The 22,729-nt window shown below is 28.6% G+C and overlaps 1 protein-coding gene and 2 long non-coding RNA genes across 4 annotated transcripts in view; 1 reads left to right on the forward strand and 2 right to left on the reverse strand.

Moving 5' to 3' along the window:
• Positions 1-22,729, reverse strand: part of LOC118445750 (serine protease inhibitor dipetalogastin) — a 47,151-nt gene that overhangs the window by 8,200 nt on the left and 16,222 nt on the right. For both annotated transcript variants that reach the window (XM_035875557.2, XM_085656837.1), the window contains one exon: positions 18-134. In XM_035875557.2, coding sequence (XP_035731450.1) covers positions 18-134 — 117 coding nt within the window. The remainder of the gene's footprint in view (positions 1-17; positions 135-22,729) is intronic.
• Positions 108-17,552, forward strand: LOC146873303 (uncharacterized). Its single transcript, XR_014982142.1, has 2 exons — positions 108-293; positions 16,658-17,552. It is a non-coding gene; the product is annotated as an uncharacterized LOC146873303 (long non-coding RNA).
• Positions 10,251-15,848, reverse strand: LOC146873304 (uncharacterized). The gene is made up of 2 exons (XR_014982658.1): positions 15,625-15,848; positions 10,251-10,965 (listed from the first exon to the last, which is right to left on the reverse strand). It is a non-coding gene; the product is annotated as an uncharacterized LOC146873304 (long non-coding RNA).

Below are 22,729 nucleotides of genomic sequence, written 5' to 3' on the forward strand. Positions count from 1 at the left end.
AATTAACAGCTCCTTACCCTTTCCACACATTTTCTTCCGCATTTCACACTGAGAAGCATATATGATACCGTCGCTGCCGCATACCGGCTCTCCGCTTGGTGGACATATCCGAGGACACGCGCCGGACACATAATCTGCAAAAGAAAAAAAAATAAAAAAAAAATAAAAAAAAGGAAATAAAAAATACAAACAAAAAAGTAGAAAGAAGATCGATTCCGGTTATTATGATACGAAAGAGATATATTACGGCCAAGAAGATCTTTTACAAAGTCAATCCTACAGGACTCGTACAGGTAAGTGGGATCTCTTGTTGAGAATTTCAGTCGTAAATATCAGTGCAATTTGATTTTTCATGTCGACCGAGAAACGAAGCGGTAGATACATATATATATATATATATATATATATATATATATATATATATATATGTATACATATATATAGAGAAGCAATTAACTCGAGATGCATCTAAAATGAGACGACCGTTACTCTGTTTTATTATTACCCATCAAAATCGTGCTCTACCTTGCCTTGCCCTTTCTCTCTCTCTCTCTCTCTCTCTCTCTCTCTCTCTCTCTCTCGCTCTCTTTCGCTCTCTCGCTCTCTTTCGCTCTCTCGCTCTCTTTCGCTCTCTCTATCTATCTATCTATCTATCTATCCATCTATCTATCTATCTATCTATTTTTCTTTCTTTTTATCTCCATCTCTCCCTCTCCTTCTTTCTTTTTCTTCGACCAAGTATTCCCGCATTATCGTAATGACATAATAGTAATAATATCGCCAACGCCCGTAATAATACTCGCCGCGAAGGAAGTAATGAGTAAAGTAATGAGTAAAGAGGAAACAAGAAATTGTTGTTTCGAATAATAATAAGCGAAGAGAGTCATCCTTTATGGCAAATTTTCTTTTTTTTTTTCATTTTTCGTATTCCACATACCATTGCGTTTTATTTTATTTTCATGTAACTAAACGTTTAATATCAATAATAGTTCTATTTCGTTATTACATTATAAACAATTGACATGATTTAATCGATTTAACTTTTTCTTAAATAATAATTAAGATCATTTATGATCATATCCGATTTTTTAATTACATTTGTAATTGTTTGAAAAATATACAAATAATTTTCAAATTATAATCAATTGTAATAATAATTACGTATTATACATACTTTATTTTACGACATTCAAGGACATTAAATATTGATCATGCTATTACGATATGTATGTGTGTGTTACATCGTAAATTATAAAAATCAGTGATGATCATATTTAATTATTATTTTCATTTCACTTCTTACCAGTCATGGAATTTTTTTTCAACTTTTAATTAGGATAAATTAAATATGAATCACAGAAGTAGGGGGAATAATAGTTGAGGGCGCAACTGTGAGACATTCACCCCGATGACGTGGCACCGTCTGCGGCAGATCGCAATATTTATTTCGCGAGATTCCGTCGAAACTTTAATTGCTTCCGGCTGACCGATCGAGTAAAGATCTACCATCTAGGTCCGGTACACCTGGTCTCGGTCCAGTGATCGTCGGGTCAACAGCACATAGGATTTACTATGTTCCTTTTATACATAGATATATAGAAATATATATATTATATATTATATATATATATCTATGTATATGTAGATATACATACTAGATCATCTAATATATAATATATTATAAAATAAATAAGTATAATTAAGATGGAATCATAAAGGAAAAAGTGTTTCTTGCTCTATAACGTTGAACGTTAATTCGAATCAAATGGAATAATTAATTAAATATCTCGTTGATATTGAAGAAAAATAAATTACTAGTCCTAATAAAAAGTAATAATGAAATTTCTTTAAAGCTGAAATGATATGTAGTTGAAACTACCGAATAAATCCTTAATTTTTCATATCGAGATTTTCGAAAATTATAAGTCAAACTGTGTTATCTAAGATTCTAAGTGATTATAGATCCCCTATTACGATAGTGTTCTTAATAATCCTATTCACAATAACTTTATTCACAAACATTCTCTCGAAAGAAATTCGCTACGAGTTTGATAGATTGTGAAATAGTCATTTATAGATGAGTCTTATTACATTCGAATGTTAGATAGAATATAAATATGTTGTAAATTGGTGTTCTTAGCATTAGATATGTTTACTATAAAATCTTCAAGAATATTTTAAATGTATAACCTCGAATAAAATGTTTCCATACTTAATACATTAATTGTAATTAAGAAGATATCTAATTATTTTTTATTTCGCAAAAATCAAATATTTAAAGAATTTTTATTAATTCGAAAACTATTTCGAAGAAAAATAAAACCCAATAAAATTTTCTAATTTCTTTTCTAATAGTCCTTCTAAACAAAATATATATCTAAAATTCAATTTAAACCTTTAACCGATTGAAAATAATCATTCCTTATCACAAATTAAATGGCTCGTATCATTTTTTGACAATTTTAATCCTAAACGATTCAAAATTTATAATTTTGACATTTAACAAGAATACTTCTTTCATTCGAAATCACTTTAACGGATCATCAGTCTAATCTTGATAAGGATGATAGAATTTGAGTTAGGAGAGGAACAACGAAATCCCTTCCCCTTTCAACATCAATCAGGATACAAACCCTACGATTAGCATATTGCTAGCAGCGACAGTAGCAATAGAGCGAGCATATAGAGTCTAAGGAGGTGTCCATCACTCGCACGATTAAGTGAATCAATTATGGCAATAAGCGGCCGACGTCTGGCTTGGTAGCGATTGGTGAACAATGCCGATCGAATTATAAGCCCGTAGAATTTTTACGGTCGCGCGAGTGCATGCATGGTGAACTCGATGCACAATGCATGTATGAAAAGAGGGTGCAGGAAGGAAATATATATATATACATACATATATATATATATATATGTATATGTATGCATGTATGTATGTATATATACGTGTATACATGTAAATATGTAAGATATATACGGGTCGGTGAACTTTAGCAAGAATGTACCGATTACAACTCTGGGTGGATGTTGCAACTCTTTAGATTTTTGTGTCTTCTCATTTTTTTCTGTTTTTCTTTCTAAAGAAGAAGAAAAGAGAGGGAGTGAGAGAGAATCAGAGAGAGAATCAGGGAGTGAGAAAGAAAGAGAGAGAAAGAGGTGGATGACCGGAAAGGCGGAGTCATTTTATGGGTATGGATTATAGGATATAGAGAAATCGGTCTAGTCAATGTTTCTGCAATTAGAAAATTATGGAAACAGGTATCTGTTGATTACGTGCAATTTTTACATGAATTAATTAAGGGATGATGATTTCGCACGAAACTCATGTAATATACGCATTACATGATATTAGGAATACTGCTCGAACGATCGATTTGTTTGGAATTTATTATTTTATCAAATTTAATTCGTTGTCCAAATAATCTAATAATTTTTCTTCATATAAGCATGATTTTTTGACACAATCCATATTAAATAAAAAAAGATTAGACCGAACTAACGTGATATTTAACGAAATTTTCCTATTGTTCTTCTATCTCTCCTTTTTCTTTTGTTCTTTTGTTTTTCTTTTTTTTCTTTAATGCTTCATGTTTTCTTCAATTTTTAACTGTATTATTTTAAAGTAATTTTTTGATCAACATTTTTATGTGCACTTATTATAGATATTCTGCAATCTTGATAAGCATAAATAAATTTATTTCTCTCTCTCTCTCTCTCTCTCTCTCTCTTTCTCTCTCTATTTCTCTCTGCTCTATCAAAGATGAAGATCTTATGTCATTGTCATGATTGTTATGAGTATACTCATTGAAAGTAATCGTATCACGTAGAAGCATAAAATGATAAAGAATAACAGCGTTCAAGAATTCCCGTAGAAAGGAAAGATAAATTGAAGATCGTTGACATAATTTTTATAATTTTTTTCGACCAATCCATTTTTGGTACAAGTATACCTTCTGGTAATGAGAATATAGTATGCCAGCATTAAATTCATTGTAATTTGTAAAACAATTAATGGCAGGTGATCTCATCGGAAGTAAGTACGACATGTTATAATTTAACCGATGCACCTCGTAATATTCATAGCAAAACATATAAGTACATATGTACATACATATAATAAATATATATGGAAGCATGTAAACATATACAGTGTGCTGTAGAAATATTTGGATATTCCTTAAAATTGAGCCGAGAGATTTAAATTTGTGATATAAAGAAATTAATGTTTTATATAAAGCGTGTCAAGATTTACAAAAACAAAAAGAAAAGGAAATTGTGATAAATTGTATTTAATACGACGAAAAATATAACATGTCCTTTTTATAACATAAATTATTTCTCATAAAACGAATATATAAATTTTGAACTACTATATTCATATATACATGTATTATATAAAAAAGTAAATATTAAAATCGTTATATTCTCATTAAAACAACACATTCAATATAAAACTGAATACTTCATTATGAATTAATCTAATTATTCAATTAATTTATTTACCAACTTTATATAATCTTTTTTTTTTCTTCTTTTAGTGGCGAAAAATCAACAAATATTTCTGCAACACACTAACTATTATATATAGCTCGAGATACATACATAGGTGTATTCCATACATCACCTTTTATGGTGGTTAGAGCGCCAAGTGCTATCCGAGACGTTAGAGAAACGTCCAGAGTGAATGATGCCTCGACTTAGGACGAGCGAGAACGAATTCTCTTTATTGTACTGTCTTGATGCAAGCCTTTCTGAGAAAAGCGCATAACGTCCACATGACATCAAGAACGATCAGTGCTATTCGAGTATGTAGATAGGTATACATATGTATCTCGATATGTACTTACATACATATAATATATATATATATATACCTATGTAAAACTCGATCTCTCGAAATGGCAGACGAGAAGCGATTTGAAAAAATATTACTCGTATTATTGCCTACGCAAAAGGATTAGGAAGATTGATGGCATGTGATCGCAATCGTTCCATTCGATGATATAAATAGTAAACTGTAGAAAACAAAATGAAAAAGAAATAAAAAAAGAAAAAGAGAAATAAATAAATAAATAAATAAATAAAAATTAAAAAATATCGATATTCACGATCGATAGAATGATAAAATAAATACTAATATAGATATAAACGTTAATAGGTAGATCATGTGTATGTGAATTCAAAAGAAAATCTTCATCTCGCGTGTTCATTTAATGACTAAGTCGTTCTAGGTAGGATTAGATCGAAATTAGAGGAATAAGAGTTCTATGTGTTACGGGGAAAGCACGAGAATACAGAATACAGAAAGAATACAGAAAGAAAGAGAGAGATAGAAATAGAGATAGAGATAGATAGATAGATAGATAGATAGATAGATAGATAGATAGATAGATAGATAGAGAGAGAGAGAGAGAGAGAGAGATTCGCTCGTGCCATAATGGATGATACAGCACGAGTACTAGGTCTAATGTAAGTATGCATGTGTCCGTAAATTTAGACTCTAATATCATGAGAAAATGAACAGTCAGAGTTATAGCTAAGTCTACTAAGTTTCTACCTCGTTATAACGTTTTATTTCATTTCTCGAGAATCACGGTGATTATAACGTTAAATCAACTAATATAAGAAAAAAATATAGGTATTCTATTTTTTTTTTAAATTACAAAATCATACAAGAAAAATATTAGTACGAAAGAACAGTTTTATATTAATAAAAATCCACGAGAATAACGTGCGTGAGGTATTTTATAAAATATTCGTATAATTTTGTTATGTATATTACTTGGTTAGAAATCACGGAAAAATAAGAACATAAAAGAATCATCCTTTTCTATTCCTTTTTTCATTTCTATTTTTAAAAACGAAAAGGCACATTTATTTAGAATAATCATTGGCCAATTCGTTATCATTCATTCTAAGAATCTAACTCTCTCTCTCTCTTTTTCTCTCTTTCTCTATCTATCTATATATCTATCTATTTATCTATCTATCTATCTCTTTCTATTTTCTCTCAGGTATATCTTTTTCAATCGATTACATCGAATTAATCATGGAATTTTACGAAGAATTCACAATTCCCTGTTCCTTTCTCTTTCTCTCTCTCTCTATTTTCTTTTTCATTTTTTCATAGAACGAATTCTCGAATCAAACGAGTCGCAATCGTTTAATCTCGATCCAGCGATCACGAGATTGTACATCGATGTCCTCGACTAGATTCCACGCATTTACAACCGGTTTATTCTTTAATAGAATAAAAGCGGAAATCTGTAATAGCAATAGTGAGTTTTATGTTACATTGGCACTAAAGATACGAACGATCAAGTATTGTCCGTTTACGTGGTGGTTAAAAGAAAAAAAAAAGAGAAAAAAAAAAGAAAAAAAGAAGTAGAAAGAAAGACAAATCGGTAGATTTCTCGGTTGATATTATTATTTTTCTCTGATATAGATCGTAAAAGTGGATTTTTGACAACTATCAACGGTAATGCGATCGAACCACGGTCTCGTATTACAATCGTGTAATCTCAAGATACGATCTCACAAATCCATGCGATTCGATCTCTGGAAACGCATTCTGTCACGATACGATAAAGGGAGAAAAAGAGGAGGAGAGAGAAAGAGAAAGAGAGAGAAGAGAGACAACGATGTAACTATTCTTATCTCTTCCTCTCTCTTCCTGGCCGTTTTATTTACAGCAAACAAAATCGAAATAGTCGCTGGTATCGAAGTAATCCAGCAATATCATTGATTTGTATCTCTTTTTCTCGTATCGGCCCTCCTATATCCTCTCCTGAAAGCCCTGAAAAGCTAAGTCGTAAGTAAGGATAGGTAAAAGGCAACGATATATGTACCTATATGCATTTCGAGAGATCTAACGGTATCACACTCTTTACGACCACCTCTATCTACATGTCCATTTATTCTATTTTTTCTCTCTTTCTTTCTCTTTCTCTATGTTTGTTCGGTCCATTATCTTTCGAAACACAGCACCGCTATCATTAATCTTTCGGGGAGAGTCATCAAACTCGCTACAATCGATGTTACGATCGAAAAAAAAACTTTCGAGATCACATAAGATATATATTATGTTTCATTTATCTCGAAAAATTGGAATATCTCGTAAATGCGTGAACCTACTAAAAAAATCCTTTTTTACAGATTTGTTTAATGGGAAAGCTTTAACATACTGTGCCAATTTGTATTTTACAAATCGTATGATGGAAAAAACTTCAAAATCGAATTCAGTTTTTTTTTAATGGAGCTATATATTTTTCTTTCTATAGTTCGACGGTATTTGTCGAAAATGAATTCAACGACGTGCCATATGAGATTATTTATTGTTATAAATTATATTATAAATTTTTGAATAAACTAAAAGCAGAACTTTTTATTTCCCTTTATGCTTGTCAAATTATTGATTTAAGTAAACGAAATTTATTTCCTAAGTAATTCCGCCTTAAAGGATTATTTATATTCCTTGGAAACTCATAAATTTATAATATAATTTATACGATAATAATTAATAAATAAAATATACAATATATTTTACAATAATAAATAGCCTAATACGATCTGAAGAAATGTCATCGAACTATGAAAAGAAGAACATATATATCCATTTAAAAAAAAAAATTTGACTGAAATTTCCTTTATTAAAAAAAAAAGAAAAAAAGAATTGGTAACATATGATCTGGTTCTTTTTATATAGAACAAATCTGTATAAAATATTTTTTTGATAAGTTTAATTTCTCACAAGATCTGTATTTCAATTTTTCGAGATAAACGGAGCACTCTCTGTGTATGTGTGTGTGTGTGTGTGTGTGTGTGTGTAAAGATTTATATGAGAGAAGAAAAGAGAAAGAGAAAGAGATAGAACGTGATCCTTGTAGCGATCTTCTAGCTGCGGAAGCGCGTTCGCTCTCAAGAGTAAATCGGTCTTCGTGACCAGTTTATCCACGCGGAAAATAAAACCGAAGGACTCTAGGAATATAAGCAATCCATTAATCCTCGCGACAATCCTGACAATCCTTGTGCACGATCTGCTCCGAGAGAACTCGGAATCGCGTGTGTTTTTTCAGTTCTTCTTGTTAACTTTTTTCGCTACATTATATCCAAGAGATTCATTCTATCAAATGAGAAAAAATAAAAGAGAGGGAGAGAGAGAGAGAGAGAGAGAGAGAGAGAGAGAAAGAGAGAGAGAAAGAGGAAGGAACAGAAATGGTCATGTAAATCATTTACAATCGATAGAGTTCAAATCGGTAAGAGTAAACTTGCGTGTCTTGTGAATTTTTAAGTTGTTATTTTATTATTTTTTCTCTTCCTTTTTTTTGATTCTTTAACTTATTCATGTTTTTATGTAAAATATATTAGTATACTTTTTTATGTTCTTATTAATTAATCGATATATATCAGGTGTACAATAAAAAATATTTTACAATATGTATAAATATATAATATATGTTTTTACGATATACAAAATAAATTTATTGATGAATTAATAAACGTGAATTAATATTATCAATAAATCTAACTAATAGCAATTATACAAAAACTATAATTCTAACTATCAATTTTTTGAAAATAAATATGAAATTCATTTCAAATTTAATTGAGAAGCTTACAACATACTTATATGTATCTGAAATATAAAAATATTTAATATATGTGTATATTACAGTTTATTAAATATTTTTATATGAGAAAATATTATAAAATATATATATATATATATTTTTTATATAGAAAATATTATGAAGTATATATATATATATGTATGTATAAACAATAAACAAATGACTTTCATTGTTTCTGTTTTACGAGAAATTACTGTAAATATGCTTTTTGTGTAATTGTTTTTGATAAGATCTATTGTTTGTATTAATTTATTTTTTTTATTTTATCAATAAATAAGACATTCTACGTGAACTCAAGAGAAGCTTCCTCTCTCTCTCTCTCTCTCTCTCTCTCTCTCTCTCTCTTTCTCTATTTATCTATCTATCTATCTATATATCTACCTATTTATCTTTTTTTTTTCTTCTACCTATTTTGTTCTCATTTTTTCTTTTTCTTCTTACCGTACCCCTAATCGCGGCGAAACGATCTCTTCTTTCTCACAGCATTGTTCCGTAAAGCGTCGCAAACTCCTTTCTCTTTCTCTCTCTCTCTCTCTCTCTCTCTCTCTCTCTCTCTGTCTCTTCCTCCTTCTTTCTTTCTCTCTTTTTATCTTTTTGCGATTAACGAGGTTTAACTTCGTGCGCGGAATTACGTGAGCTTCCGTGTCAATTAAAAACGACATTATTCACTTAACTCGATACTCTCGACAACAAAATTTTATTATTTTTCTTTTTGCTTTTTTCTTAATTTTTTGTTCATTTCTATGAAATCATTAAAATCTGTTAAGACCCAATTAATCGATTTGTTACATAAGAAAAGAAAAAAATCTATATAAATATATATGGAAGAAATCGTAGTTCACATATATTTTATTTATCAATTTTACAAAATTTTTTTTCTGAAACTTATGAAGATCTCATTTAATATAAGTTTAAAATTTAATTTTAGATATTTTATGTTCTACTGTCCAAAATGAAAATATTTTCTACGAAATATAATAAAATACCGCAGAAAAAAAAAGAAAGCAATAGTATAACTTTACGTTGAAACGGTACACGTTTTAACAGTATCCTTAATTGCAATATTTATTAAAAATTGAATCATGTAAACATCAAAATCTAAACTTGTGTCTTGCGAACTTATAAACACGGTTCGGTTTTTGATTGTATTTCTCGAAACTTTCTGCTTAAAAAATTGAATATCGACTGGACAAAATCGATAAAATAGACTAATCGTCTGAAAACTGTTATTACGATATATGCACCACTCATAACGGCTGATACACTCTTTTTACTGAATTGCTGTATGCGTTTTATTACTGGCAAAACCGAATTATTACCGTCTATCTGTGATTTAAATGTACACGTTTGAAAATAGTATCGTTTGAATAAGTATTTACATACAGATTAAATTTACCCGCCTTTGTAAAAGACGTCATGGAAAATAATCTAAATAAAATAAAATAATTAAAAACAAAAAATCGATTCGGTTGTTTAAAAGAGCTCTTAATTGTAAAATACTTATAATCTACGTGATTGTTAAATATGTATTAAAAGAAGGTAATTGAAAAATATATGTATATATATTTTTTTTATTCGTAGAAATGTACAAAGCGGCGAACATCAAAGGTTCAAAAATTACAAAATCTTTCCAGGAATTACTGCCGAGCTCTGCTTCGAGATAAAACTGAATAAAAAAAAATGAAAACGTGCTGAAATATATATGAGCCTGCTTATTTTCAACATGCTAGTAATGCTTTTAAAATCAGTATGATGAACAGAATCGCCATAAACTAGCGGATTTAGGCGTGATAAAAAAGATTTACGGACTCTGTACGTCTCCTTATGTTACGCTTCTCTGCGATCATAATTAATCTTAATAAAATTAACTTTCAACTGAATTATTATTTTCACAACACGTTTTAATTTTCGATTATATATTATATATTAATTTTCTTACTTTTAACAATTCTTTTCTGTATTTACATTATTTATTCTCTTCTTGTGTAGTTTTAATTTACTTCACTTTCTAATTTCTTAGGTGCTTCTTCATTTCCTTTCATCCTTTTATTGTTCTGCTTCTCTATTTTTTCATTAATTCTGTTTCTGACATACAGTATTTTTTTCTTTTTTTAAGTTTAATTTCTTTGCATTTCCCTCTTATACGTTTCAGTGTTTCTCGTTTCTTCTTGCATATTCTAAACATTTTCTTTTCCATCTTATATCAACTTTTAGTTTATTATACCATAGATTAATTAAATGAATATAATTAATCCTTAATTGGGACTCTTCCATTGTTTCCAAAAGATCTTTTTCATCTTATAAACTTCTCATCTCGGAAATTCGTGACCTTCTACATAATCATGATAATATCAAAGATAAAATAATGAAGTTAATTATCTCGCAATTTAGTTATGTGAAATATATAAAATTATGATATTGTAAAAAAGATAAAAGTGAACAAATGTTCAATATACAAATGAAAAAATGATATTATTATTATTATTATTATTATTATTATTATTATTATTATTATTATTATTATTATTATTATTATTATTATTATTATCATTATTATCATTATTATCATTATGATCTATGTTGTATCAATAAATATTGGATTAAAATAAATGAATCATAGGAAGAATTTCAGGTTATCTATCTAGAACGTCTTACGTCAGACGTCAACTTGCTAAGATATATTTAATGTTACCGGAACGAGTATTATCTCAACAAAATGATCTAGTATTCCTCGTAGAGTACAGCATTGTCCCGCTACAATAACAGTGAAAGAGAAAGAAGAAAGAAACAGACAGAGAAAGAGAGAGAGAAAGAGAGAGAGAGAGAGAGAGAGAGAGAGAGCTCAGTATTACTACTACTATTGCTATCTCTTCTTTGAAGTTTAAAAATATTCTTCATAAAATGACTCTAGGCATAGCAACCACCGAATGATTTATCGATTTCGTGCTGGATCGAATCCACCGATCGAGCCATCCAATCCATGAACTTTCACCCGATAAACTTCACAGATAACGACTTTGTCTTCGGAGATTTACGATTCTCGAAGTTTGATCTAGGAGGATGATTTTTAACTTGAACATCGTTCCATTAGAGACCATTTCAACATGAGTTACATAAAAAACGTAAATAAGTAAATACAAATAAGAAGATATCTATCTAATTCTAGATACGAAACGAGTAAACGAGGCTCAGATCTTGTTTCGATTAAAGATAAACGAGAATTCGCCGTGTGTTTAATAATCTCGGCAACACCCATCTTGGATAGTTGTTAATCAAAAGTTGGCCCGTTCCGTCGAAACGTCATGACGATGCATCTTCGCTTTTATGAGGAATGAAAATCGAGAGATAGAAAGAGAGACAGACAGACAGAGAGATAGAGAGAGAAAGAGAGAGATAGAGAAATGGAAAAAGATAATAAAATAAAAGGGAAAGAGAAAGATGAGATGAGTTATAGATGGCTGGCTAGAATTCAAAGGAAACAAAGCTTTCGAATGTTAATCATGAAGTACCGGTTCAATGAGATCTATGTAACTGTATATATGTGTGTGTATGTGTATACATATATATATATATGATATGTATATATATATATATATATATATATGCATATTACTTAGGAAGACTTAACCATTGGATTTCAGACAGTGACGAAAAGTCTAATAACGGAAAACTAATTAAATTGGCTACGAATATTATTACGGCATAACAGTGCATCGATAAATCGATTAATTTTAACTTGACCTTTGATTATGTCTATTAAGTTAGATAAATAAATGAAAAAGGAATAGAGAGAGGGAGATAAACAAAAAAGAGATACATTTTTTATTGATATATTTGACCTTCAACAATATGATCAGAAGAAAATCAATCGATGAATTTACTATATCGATCAATTTATATATATATGTGTATATATACATATATGTATATATATATATATATATATATATATATATGCATATAGTTATCGAGCATCTGTAATTACTTGACTTGCGTTATTTATTTACATAAGATAATTGAAAAAATCTCTTGCATACCGACATAATTTCAATAGGATACAATACTAACGAGAGAATCAAGAGAGCAGAACGGAATGTATCGATGCCTCGAGAAAAATCTTCGATGCATTACTCTCTGTCCGTTTATAATTGAGCTTCTAGATTTTATCCGTTTTATACATATGAGCCGTTTCTATTCGTACGAGTCAGATTTCTAAGCTAAGATGAACGACAGTCGGATGACAGTGGGAATAATCCTAAGATGAATTTAATTATTTATTGTCCGTATTCATGAGAGATCATGAAAAAACAAAAGAAAAGAAAAGAACATATGTTTCAAGTTGATGATATGCTTTCGTAAAATCTATTCGTGAAACGTTGAGAATTATATGTCCTAAAAAGATTTTTTCTCGGATAGTTATTAACCCATTTGCATCCAAGCGCGGATATATCCGCGAGCTCGCAACTATCCTTTATCACCGAGCGCAGATATATCCGTGAGCTCGCAATTGCTTTTCGTTGTTTGCCATATATCAACTGTTTTAAAAAATATAATTCTGTTGTCATGTACTGCACTTACGGTCGACTACGCGCGGTGATACGAGCCGATCATCAATTGAACATTGCTGATTTTTGAATATAGTCGATGCATGATGCAAATTAATATATTCACGATAATAGATAAAATTCTGTTTATAAAATTATTATTTCGAAAATCCTGGAAAATATGAATGTTTTGTGAATAAAGTAGGAACACATACGTTATTATATATGTTTACTATTACTTGTACTCTCAGTATTATAACATATTCATATATTTATTGTAATCGAGTTTTTATATAATGTACTTACTTTTTCTATTATCTTCACTTTAATATTTACTTAATAGCTAGTTAGTTAATATATGATAATTTATGAATTAATATTATTTGTAATATTTATGTTTTATATTATTATTATTATTTTTTTTATATTACCAGGATTCATAAAACACGTATTCTGTTAAACAATACTATATTTCAAGACAGTGTGAATTATATAAACGTGTTAACACAAATTAAGAATTTGAATTAAACCAACAGTAATATTATTTTGCTTATATTATTGTCATATTATTATATTTTAGTCATACTGTTATTTAAATATATATATATATATATATATATATATATTTAAATAATACATGTATGATAATATACATGTATAATAATATTTTTTGCTATAAATTAAAAAAAAGAATTATATATTAAATGATAAACATATTCAATTTGTTGTTGTTTGATGCACTATTCGTTTACATTCGAATTCTTTTTTTGAATTATTCCTTGTCGTACTTATTTACTGATCCAATTTTCAACGAACAAATAAATTTCCAATCAAATTCCGAAACACAGTTGCGCCATTGAATTTAAAGAATGCGAGATCCGCACGTGCGAATTTACAACGTCAGCTAAAGAATTTCCATCTTCGTTCGAAGAAACCTCGGATAAAAAAGGCGAATCGTATTTCTCGATTCAATTGGACGCGACCTGATCCGCATAATAGAAGACAAGCACCTCAAAACAAAAAAAATGATAATCCGCAAAGCATGTGAATGCAAACGGCATGGAAATGTTTTCACGCGTTTTATGTCGACGTCGATCGGGATTTATTATATCGAATTAACGATACGAATCGTGACATGTGCTTTATATTTATTACATATCGACAATGAATATCTCCATTGATTGTCAATAGATAAAAATAATTTAAATAAAATATATCTTAAATACAAGTATTTAAATATTTATATATTGTTTGTTTCAGAAATATGTATATATATATATATGTATGTATGTATGTATACATGTATATATATATATATATGTATGTATGTATGTATACATGTATGTATATATATATATATATGTATGTATGTATGTATACATGTATGTATATATATATATATATATATATATATATATATGTATGTATGTATGTATACATGTATGTGTATATATATATATATATGTATGTATGTATGTATACATGTATGTATATATATATATATATATATATATATATATATATATATGTATGTATGTATGTATACATGTATGTATATATATATATATATATATATATATATGTATGTATGTATGTATACATGTATGTATATATATATATATATGTATGTATGTATGTATACATGTATGTATATATATATATATATATGTATGTATGTATGTATACATGTATGTATATATATATATATATATATATATGTATGTATGTATGTATACATGTATGTATATATATATATATGTATGTATGTATGTATACATGTATGTATATATATATATATATATATATGTATGTATGTATGTATACATGTATGTATATATATATATATATATATATATATATATATATGTAGAAAATATATTTAGTTTATCAATTTTCAATGAACAGGCATGTTCGATACAAACATTTAGATAATTCGTTAGACAAATATTTTACATATAAATTTAAGCTTAGATATCGATATTTATCTTTATTTCGCCAATCATCATACATATATATATACACACATTTACACACACGCACACATGCACACACACACACGCAGACATACCTTATACATACACTTTCCATTTTTTATAAATAAATATAAGTGCCCACAATAAAAATATTTTTAATATTTAAACTATTTTAGATAAGACAAATATAAATATTCCAAATATCATCTAAATATTTTCGATCAATTAAAAGTGAAAATATATTAGATAAAGATCTTAATCATCTAATCTGATTTAATAAACATATTTTACAAATATTGTACAAATAAGAATCGAATTATTCGCGCACCTTATTCATTTGCAAGTTACTTTAATAATAATAATAATGATGATAATAGTAATAATAATAAAAATAAGAAAAAAGAAATAATTAGGTCGAAAAATTAGTGTTAGTAAAATTAAAAAAAAATAAAAAATAACGATGTATAGACGTACAGAGATATAGGTAAGTACATCACGCACGATCCCGGTAGATCAAGTAACAAGGTAGATACGGTATGTGTGTCATCGATCGCGAAGGAGCACGACAAACGAGTCGCGTTCCATAAATCGTAACGTTCGGTTGTAAGAGGCGAAGCGGTAAGTGGAGTACTGGGACGAAAAACTACCTCCAAGACCGCACGATCTCTCGCGAATGCGTGCGAGATACTTACAGTCATACGTAAATACATATACACGTACACATACATGCAAACAAGCATGATATATACGTACACACTTTTGCACGAGATTGCGAAAACCTGCCGATCCGTTAGATTCGAGAAACGATCGATCGACGTCGTATTACAAACTCGCACACTACTATATCGAATATTCGCGCTTTTATCGAACATGTTCTTTTTTCCTTTTTTTCTTTTTTATTTCTTTCTTTTTTTACCTCTTTTTTCTTTCCTCTCTCTCTCTCTCTCTCTCTCTCTCTCTCTCTCGTCTTCAAAAGGAATCATTTGATTGTATACGTATGAACGTAGGACGTAATGCGATTATTTGAAATTTCGACTGTGTATATAAATACATATGTATATGTATAATAGAAAATATTAGAAATTATATTGAAGAGTTAAATTAGATAGCATATGATTAGCTTCAAAGAAAAGAAATTTATAAAAAGATATTAAAGGTTTAACACAAAAATATTTTTATGTAATTATTTTTTTTTATCGATCATACTGAATTAATTCACATACGACATATTTGTATACTCTCTGTAATATAAATTTCAAATTTCTGAAATCACGATCGAAATATTGATATTAGAAATTATCTTGTGTAATAACAATAAAATTAAATAATAATAATAATACTAATAATTTAAAGAAATAACTTATGCAAAGATTTTCAAAGTTAAATGAGAAACGTTTTTAAGTAATTATTTTTTCATCTATTAATTATATTTATTAATTTATATTATTTACATTAATATATAAATATATTTATTGCATCGTGTGCTCAACTACGAAAACGTTTCCAGATACGCTTCTCGCACTGGACCAGCGATAATGGTCGATTTGCACGGAGAATCTTCCCCCATCTCTTCCTAATCGTCAGATTTATAGACCCACTGGTCGCGATGAATAAGGCTAGGATACCGTTGAAGGCTAGGATACCGTCAGCAAAATACCGCTCACCACGTTCCCGCAAATTAATGGGAGAACGCGAATTCTTTTGAAGGATCCCATGTAGCTCGTGATGTTGATGCGTGTTAATGAATACAGCGCGTTTTGTAATTATCACGGTATATTTGTTGAAGTATGATACAAGTATTGATGTGATCTTGTGTAATAATGCATAGTTAATTATGTCGGCTATTTTAAAAGGAGTGATAATCAATAATGTAATAAAACTCAGAGGTCTGGATATTGTAAGTTTGAAAGGTTTACTGTTACGAATTAGTTTGTGCTGGATTTCTCCATTTGAAATATAGCCAGTGATATTGATAAGACTCGGTTGTCTTACTGGTGAATGCGAATGCTTAGATGCGACTGTCTGTATATTTTTCTCGAACTATTCACGAAAATATTAATGAATTAGGAAAGAGAAATGGAAAGGAAAGAGTTTAAACAAAAAATGCCCGGAAAGGGAAAACAATATCCAAGTCGTCGGCGTTCGTTTGAAATGTTTAAACATCCTCATGTTTGATCCTGGGTCCTGGTGATCATATGGACCTATGAGTGTTGCATTGAAGGGTAGGCACCAGACGAACCCTTGGCTCGTTGCGCCTAGGAGTTTACTTCCATAGTTTATTTATTGCCCGACTCGATACATTATTGAAGATTAAGTACTTAACTAAAAATACCTAAGCTCAGACAAAGATGGCAATGTGTTTTTTATCTATGCGTTTTCTTGGCGAGTATCCAATGAGTTTCTAAGGTCAGATATTTCCAATAGTAATATATAACCGTTAGGAGAAAGTACTGTGAACAATTGTAGGACTCATGCGTCAACAATATCTATATTGATGTATGAATTTAAATATTATTGAATATTATATATAATTATTATTAAATATTAAGTTTAAATATTATCAAATATTATTATTAATATATAAATATAAATTTAAATATATAATATATATATTTTTTTTCAAACATAATAGATCAATAGATCAATTAACTTAACCATTTTCCAATCTATTTTTCTTATACAAAACAAAATACTTTTCCGTATTAATGATGCAGTTTTTCTTTCATGTACATGATATCTTCTATCTTAAGAAATCCAGTTTCTCCATTCATCCATGACGAGAGAAATTATGAATTCAAATGATTTCTCGATGGTTCTCTATCTCTTTCCTCTATTTGCATTGAACTCGGATGCTTTTAGCGTTACAGAAAGTCCTTTAGCGATTTAATTTCTTTTTCTCTCTTTTCTTTTCTTTCTCTCTCTCTCTCTCTCTCTCTTTCTCTCTCTCTTTCTCTTATTCTCTTTCTATGTAACACGTACATATGCATCTAGATCACATTTCCCTATTTCATTCTCGCGTAACGATTGACCTAAGAATTTCTCACGAAACGGTTTTTGTTCGTGAATAATCTGTGAGAACGGACGAAATTAAGAAACTGTACTTCGACTTGATACTAAAAAAAGAAAAAAAAAAGAAAAGGAAAAAGAAGAGAAAGAAAGAAAAAAAGAAAATATGAATAAGTAAAAAATCGATCGACTTTTAATCGTTTTATAATGAAGTATATTCCTTCCTGATTGTCGTAAAATTGACAGCACGGTTAGGTAACACGCGAAACAATATGGTCGAGAGAATATTTTAAAATCATTAGGATCATGAACCTCATAATTCTACCAGTGGATGATCGTTTCCCGTTGATCTTTTTCTCTTTGTAGCATATTTCATGTAATATAATAGATTGAAGACTATTTCTGATCTCGCGAAGAAGGTTAATCGTGTTCTTTCATTAATCGATCGAATTATAATGAATTTCCTGGAGACGTCTTTATGATCCCTTTATATATATATATATATATATATATATATATATATATTTTTCTTTTTTGTTTTGCGCATTATTCCTATATAGTATATATAATTATCGTTTTATTTGACATATATATATATATATATATATATATATATATATATATATACAAAGACGATTAATTACGTTGTAGAAACACACAGCACGATTAGAATTCTCGATATGATACTCAATATGAATTATAGGAATGTCTACATACATATACTTGGATAGATATAGATATATAGCTTCTACGATAGAAAGCCATTCGTAATCTCACCCAAGGCAAAGGATGCACCGAATGACCTAATTGAATAGCAAACTACAGACACTTTCTACGGCCTTGCAATATTCAAAGGATAACATGCCGGTTATAATATGAAACGATCTCCATCTTCCGTTCATTTGCACGTTTAATGATGTTGTAAATTACCTATGATGGAAATGATTTATATAGTTGCGATCTGACATGAATTTTGATATGCATATATATATATATATATATATATATATACATATATATATATATATATATTTATAATATGCATAACATAATATGCACTTTATTACCCTATTATTATTATAATTATACTATACATATGTATAATGTATAACTTTTTTTTACAATACCATAGTATAGAAATAGTAATAAATTTAATAATAAATTATTTATTATAAATAATATCTACACTTAATTATATATACTAATAAATAATAAATATTTGTAATAGAATACTACACACACACACACATATATATATATATATATATATATATGTATGTATTATTATTCATGTATCTACACTTTATTAACATCTTAGTGTGCCTATTCCAGTACTATAAAATATTAATAAATTATTTATTACGAATAACGAGCATACTCTATTATATATACATATTAATAAATGTAATAAATATATATATTATATCCTGCGTATTTACGTTTATTTCTTTCTTTACTCGCACTCAATATTTTCGTCGTTGAAGATTAAATATGCATAAATTAAGGAACCACTTAAAACAGGAAGTAAATCGATTAAACCGATTAGTTTTTAAGAATTTTTGAACAAAATTCTAGCTATCTTATTGCGCCATTATCAATACTATAGTTATTACTATTATATAACCTCAGGCCACTCATGCGTTCGCCTATCACTTCCGGAGACATAAACAGTTTAAACTCCAATATCTTTTCTCATAAAAATACATTATGACAAATTCTTCGAATCTTGGTGTCAGTGAGATTTAGTCTCGTGATAAAATAGATTTTTTATTGAATTATTGATCAATCAGATTCGTAAGGTAATATTATTAGTCGATAGTAATATTATTTTCCAATAAGAAGCAAACCCTTTATCCTCAGCAAGTTTCGTAGGTGGTGAACTAGGTACATCTGAAGAAGGAGAAATCAAAAGGAATCGGTTAGGTAAATCAGGAAAAGTCAATCAGTATTTGTTATTCCGTAAAACTGCTCATTGATTAAATAGTAAATTTGTGATTAGTTCTTAAGATCATGTTACGTATTCTGTAAAATCAGTAACCAAATAATAATTCTGTGTTCTACATTTTAAAATTAATAACCAGATAACAATTTCTTATTCTGCATTTTATAAAATTCATCATTAAATAATAGATTAGCATTACATGTTTTATAATACCAGTAGATAAGTTATTCAGTTGATAAGTCAATCTGTGATTTCCACATTTTATAAAGACTTATAAATTTATAAGACTGTTACCAAAAGTCAATGAATTTGCGATTAGTTGAACGATTTGTATGCTCTCAGAACTTCTAATGAACGTTGTCCGACTAACTCATTGAGACGAGAAGGGATTCATGTACACCATTTGCAAAAAAGATAAGCAATTTGAAATCTTTATTTTAATCTCTATCTATCTTGCCTCGTGCTTTTTCCAATTTACGTTGCTCATGGTCAATTCCTGATAAAGGCTTCATGGTCTGACCAAAAATCGACCATTTTGAATTATGCGACAAAACGTAACAATTTCTAATATAATACTTTTATTTTTCTATATTATTGCTATATATATGTATATATATGTATATATATATATATTTATTTATTTATTTATTTATTTATTTATTTATTTATAATGTACATACAATATGATCCGTTCACAAGTTAAATCGATTAACTCCACTTTTTGAATTTTTTTAAATTGTAGTATTAAAACAATTAATGAAAACTTCCCTTTTTATATTCATAATAAATTTTCCTAATTTCCTTTATCTAATATCATTAAATGATAAAATATTTTTGGTCATTGTATAAAAAATAATTTATTTCAGTAATAACAATTATTTTTAAACTATTCTATCTAATTTATTTTATCTCTCGTTAGATGAAAGCTACATCTGCATTTATACATTCTACAATGTTTATTTGAATTTATATTTTAAAAAGCAATTGATATTATTCCATCACATTCCTCCACTTTTTGTTTCATGGAGTTAATCGATTTGGCAAGTAAGCAGCTCATGTATATTTATTATATACTATATGTATACATACACATATGTATATGTATGTATACATATAATGTATAAATACATATAATGTAATATATATGTATACAATGTATCTATTTCAGTTTTATAAAATAGCAATATAAATTAAGTAATATGAATTATTTATTTCACATGTATTTATATATAAATATATTTAATTAAACATAAAGGAAACGAAATGAGTCAATAAAAAATGAACTCAAATGAAATTAATCGAATAAAATCAATCAATTAAATTTTTCTCAAAAAGAACAAAGTAAATATAATAAAAGTGATACATGTAAGTCGTTAGTTAATAGCTTTGTTAAACTCATGTTGGGTCAATCAATCTTAACTTTCTTTAGACGATTCTAAACGAAGTAGGACGTGATTATGCAACCGAGTAACAAACATAATAATTTAATTCTGCTCGCATGCTTAAGGGAAATCGTACATTAAGGTTAATTAAAGTTAAGCGAGGTAAGATGACGGGAACATTGAAAAATTAAAGAGAGACAGAGAGAGTGATAGAGAGAGAGAGACAGAGAGAGACAGAGAGAGAGAGAGAGAGAGAGAGAGAGAGCTACGGAAGAGAATAATTATTAACGAAGGTCGTCAATCGAATACGAGTATGTCGAACGTCCAACTTTATTGTTAAACTCCTTCATATTAAATAAGATAAAATCGTCCTAGGATAAAAGTCGTCATTTGTAACTTTATATATAATTTGAAGACAAATACTTGGCTCTATATATATAGTTTATTTTTTATTTAATTTAAATTTAAAATTAATTCCATTTAAATTAATTTTCTCCTATCACAAAATTAATTTAACAATCAATTTAAATTATATGTATATGTAGATGTGTGTGTGTGTATAAATATAATTATATATATAATTAACATTAATAATATATATTAATTATATATATATATATATATATATATATATATATACACATATATGTGGGTTTGAAGGTCAGAGCTAGTTAATTGTGTGTGTGTATGCATATGTGAGATATGCCGATCGATAGTTGAACGAAGAGATGGAAGGTTCCAGACTAGTTAGTCATGTGTGTGTGATATATGCTGATAGAAGGTTCTAGAACTAATTGTGTGTGTATGTGTGAGGTCAGCCAATCGGTAGTCAAAAAGAGCATGATTTATCTTTTGGGAGGAACGTTTGTTTATGGAAAAAAACGAGAGAGTTTAAGAGAGAGAGAGAGAGAGAGAGAGAGAGAGAGAGAGAGAGAGAGAGAGAGAGAGAGAGAGAGAATGAGTGAATAAAGAGTGAATTAAAAGAATTATGTATTGTCCTGAGTCAACCAGATCCTGAATGGATCAACGAGAATAATGAGAAGAATATTACAAAGAAAAGATTAGTGAAAAACGCCTTGAGTAGGCCACAGTTCTAAAAAATAGTTATAGTTTCCAAGTTGTTACATCCTAGTTATAGTATCTTATTAATAAAATCCGTGTTAACCAAAAGTGTGTGAATCTAATTACTCAGTCCGTATCTATCAGGTAGGGTTTCAAAAATATCCTACTCACATATGTCTGTTAAGTA

This window comes from Vespa mandarinia, chromosome 1 (genome assembly GCF_050613455.1).
Source record: "Vespa mandarinia isolate Hongniang chromosome 1, ASM5061345v1, whole genome shotgun sequence".
Taxonomy (NCBI): Eukaryota; Metazoa; Arthropoda; class Insecta; order Hymenoptera; family Vespidae; genus Vespa; species Vespa mandarinia.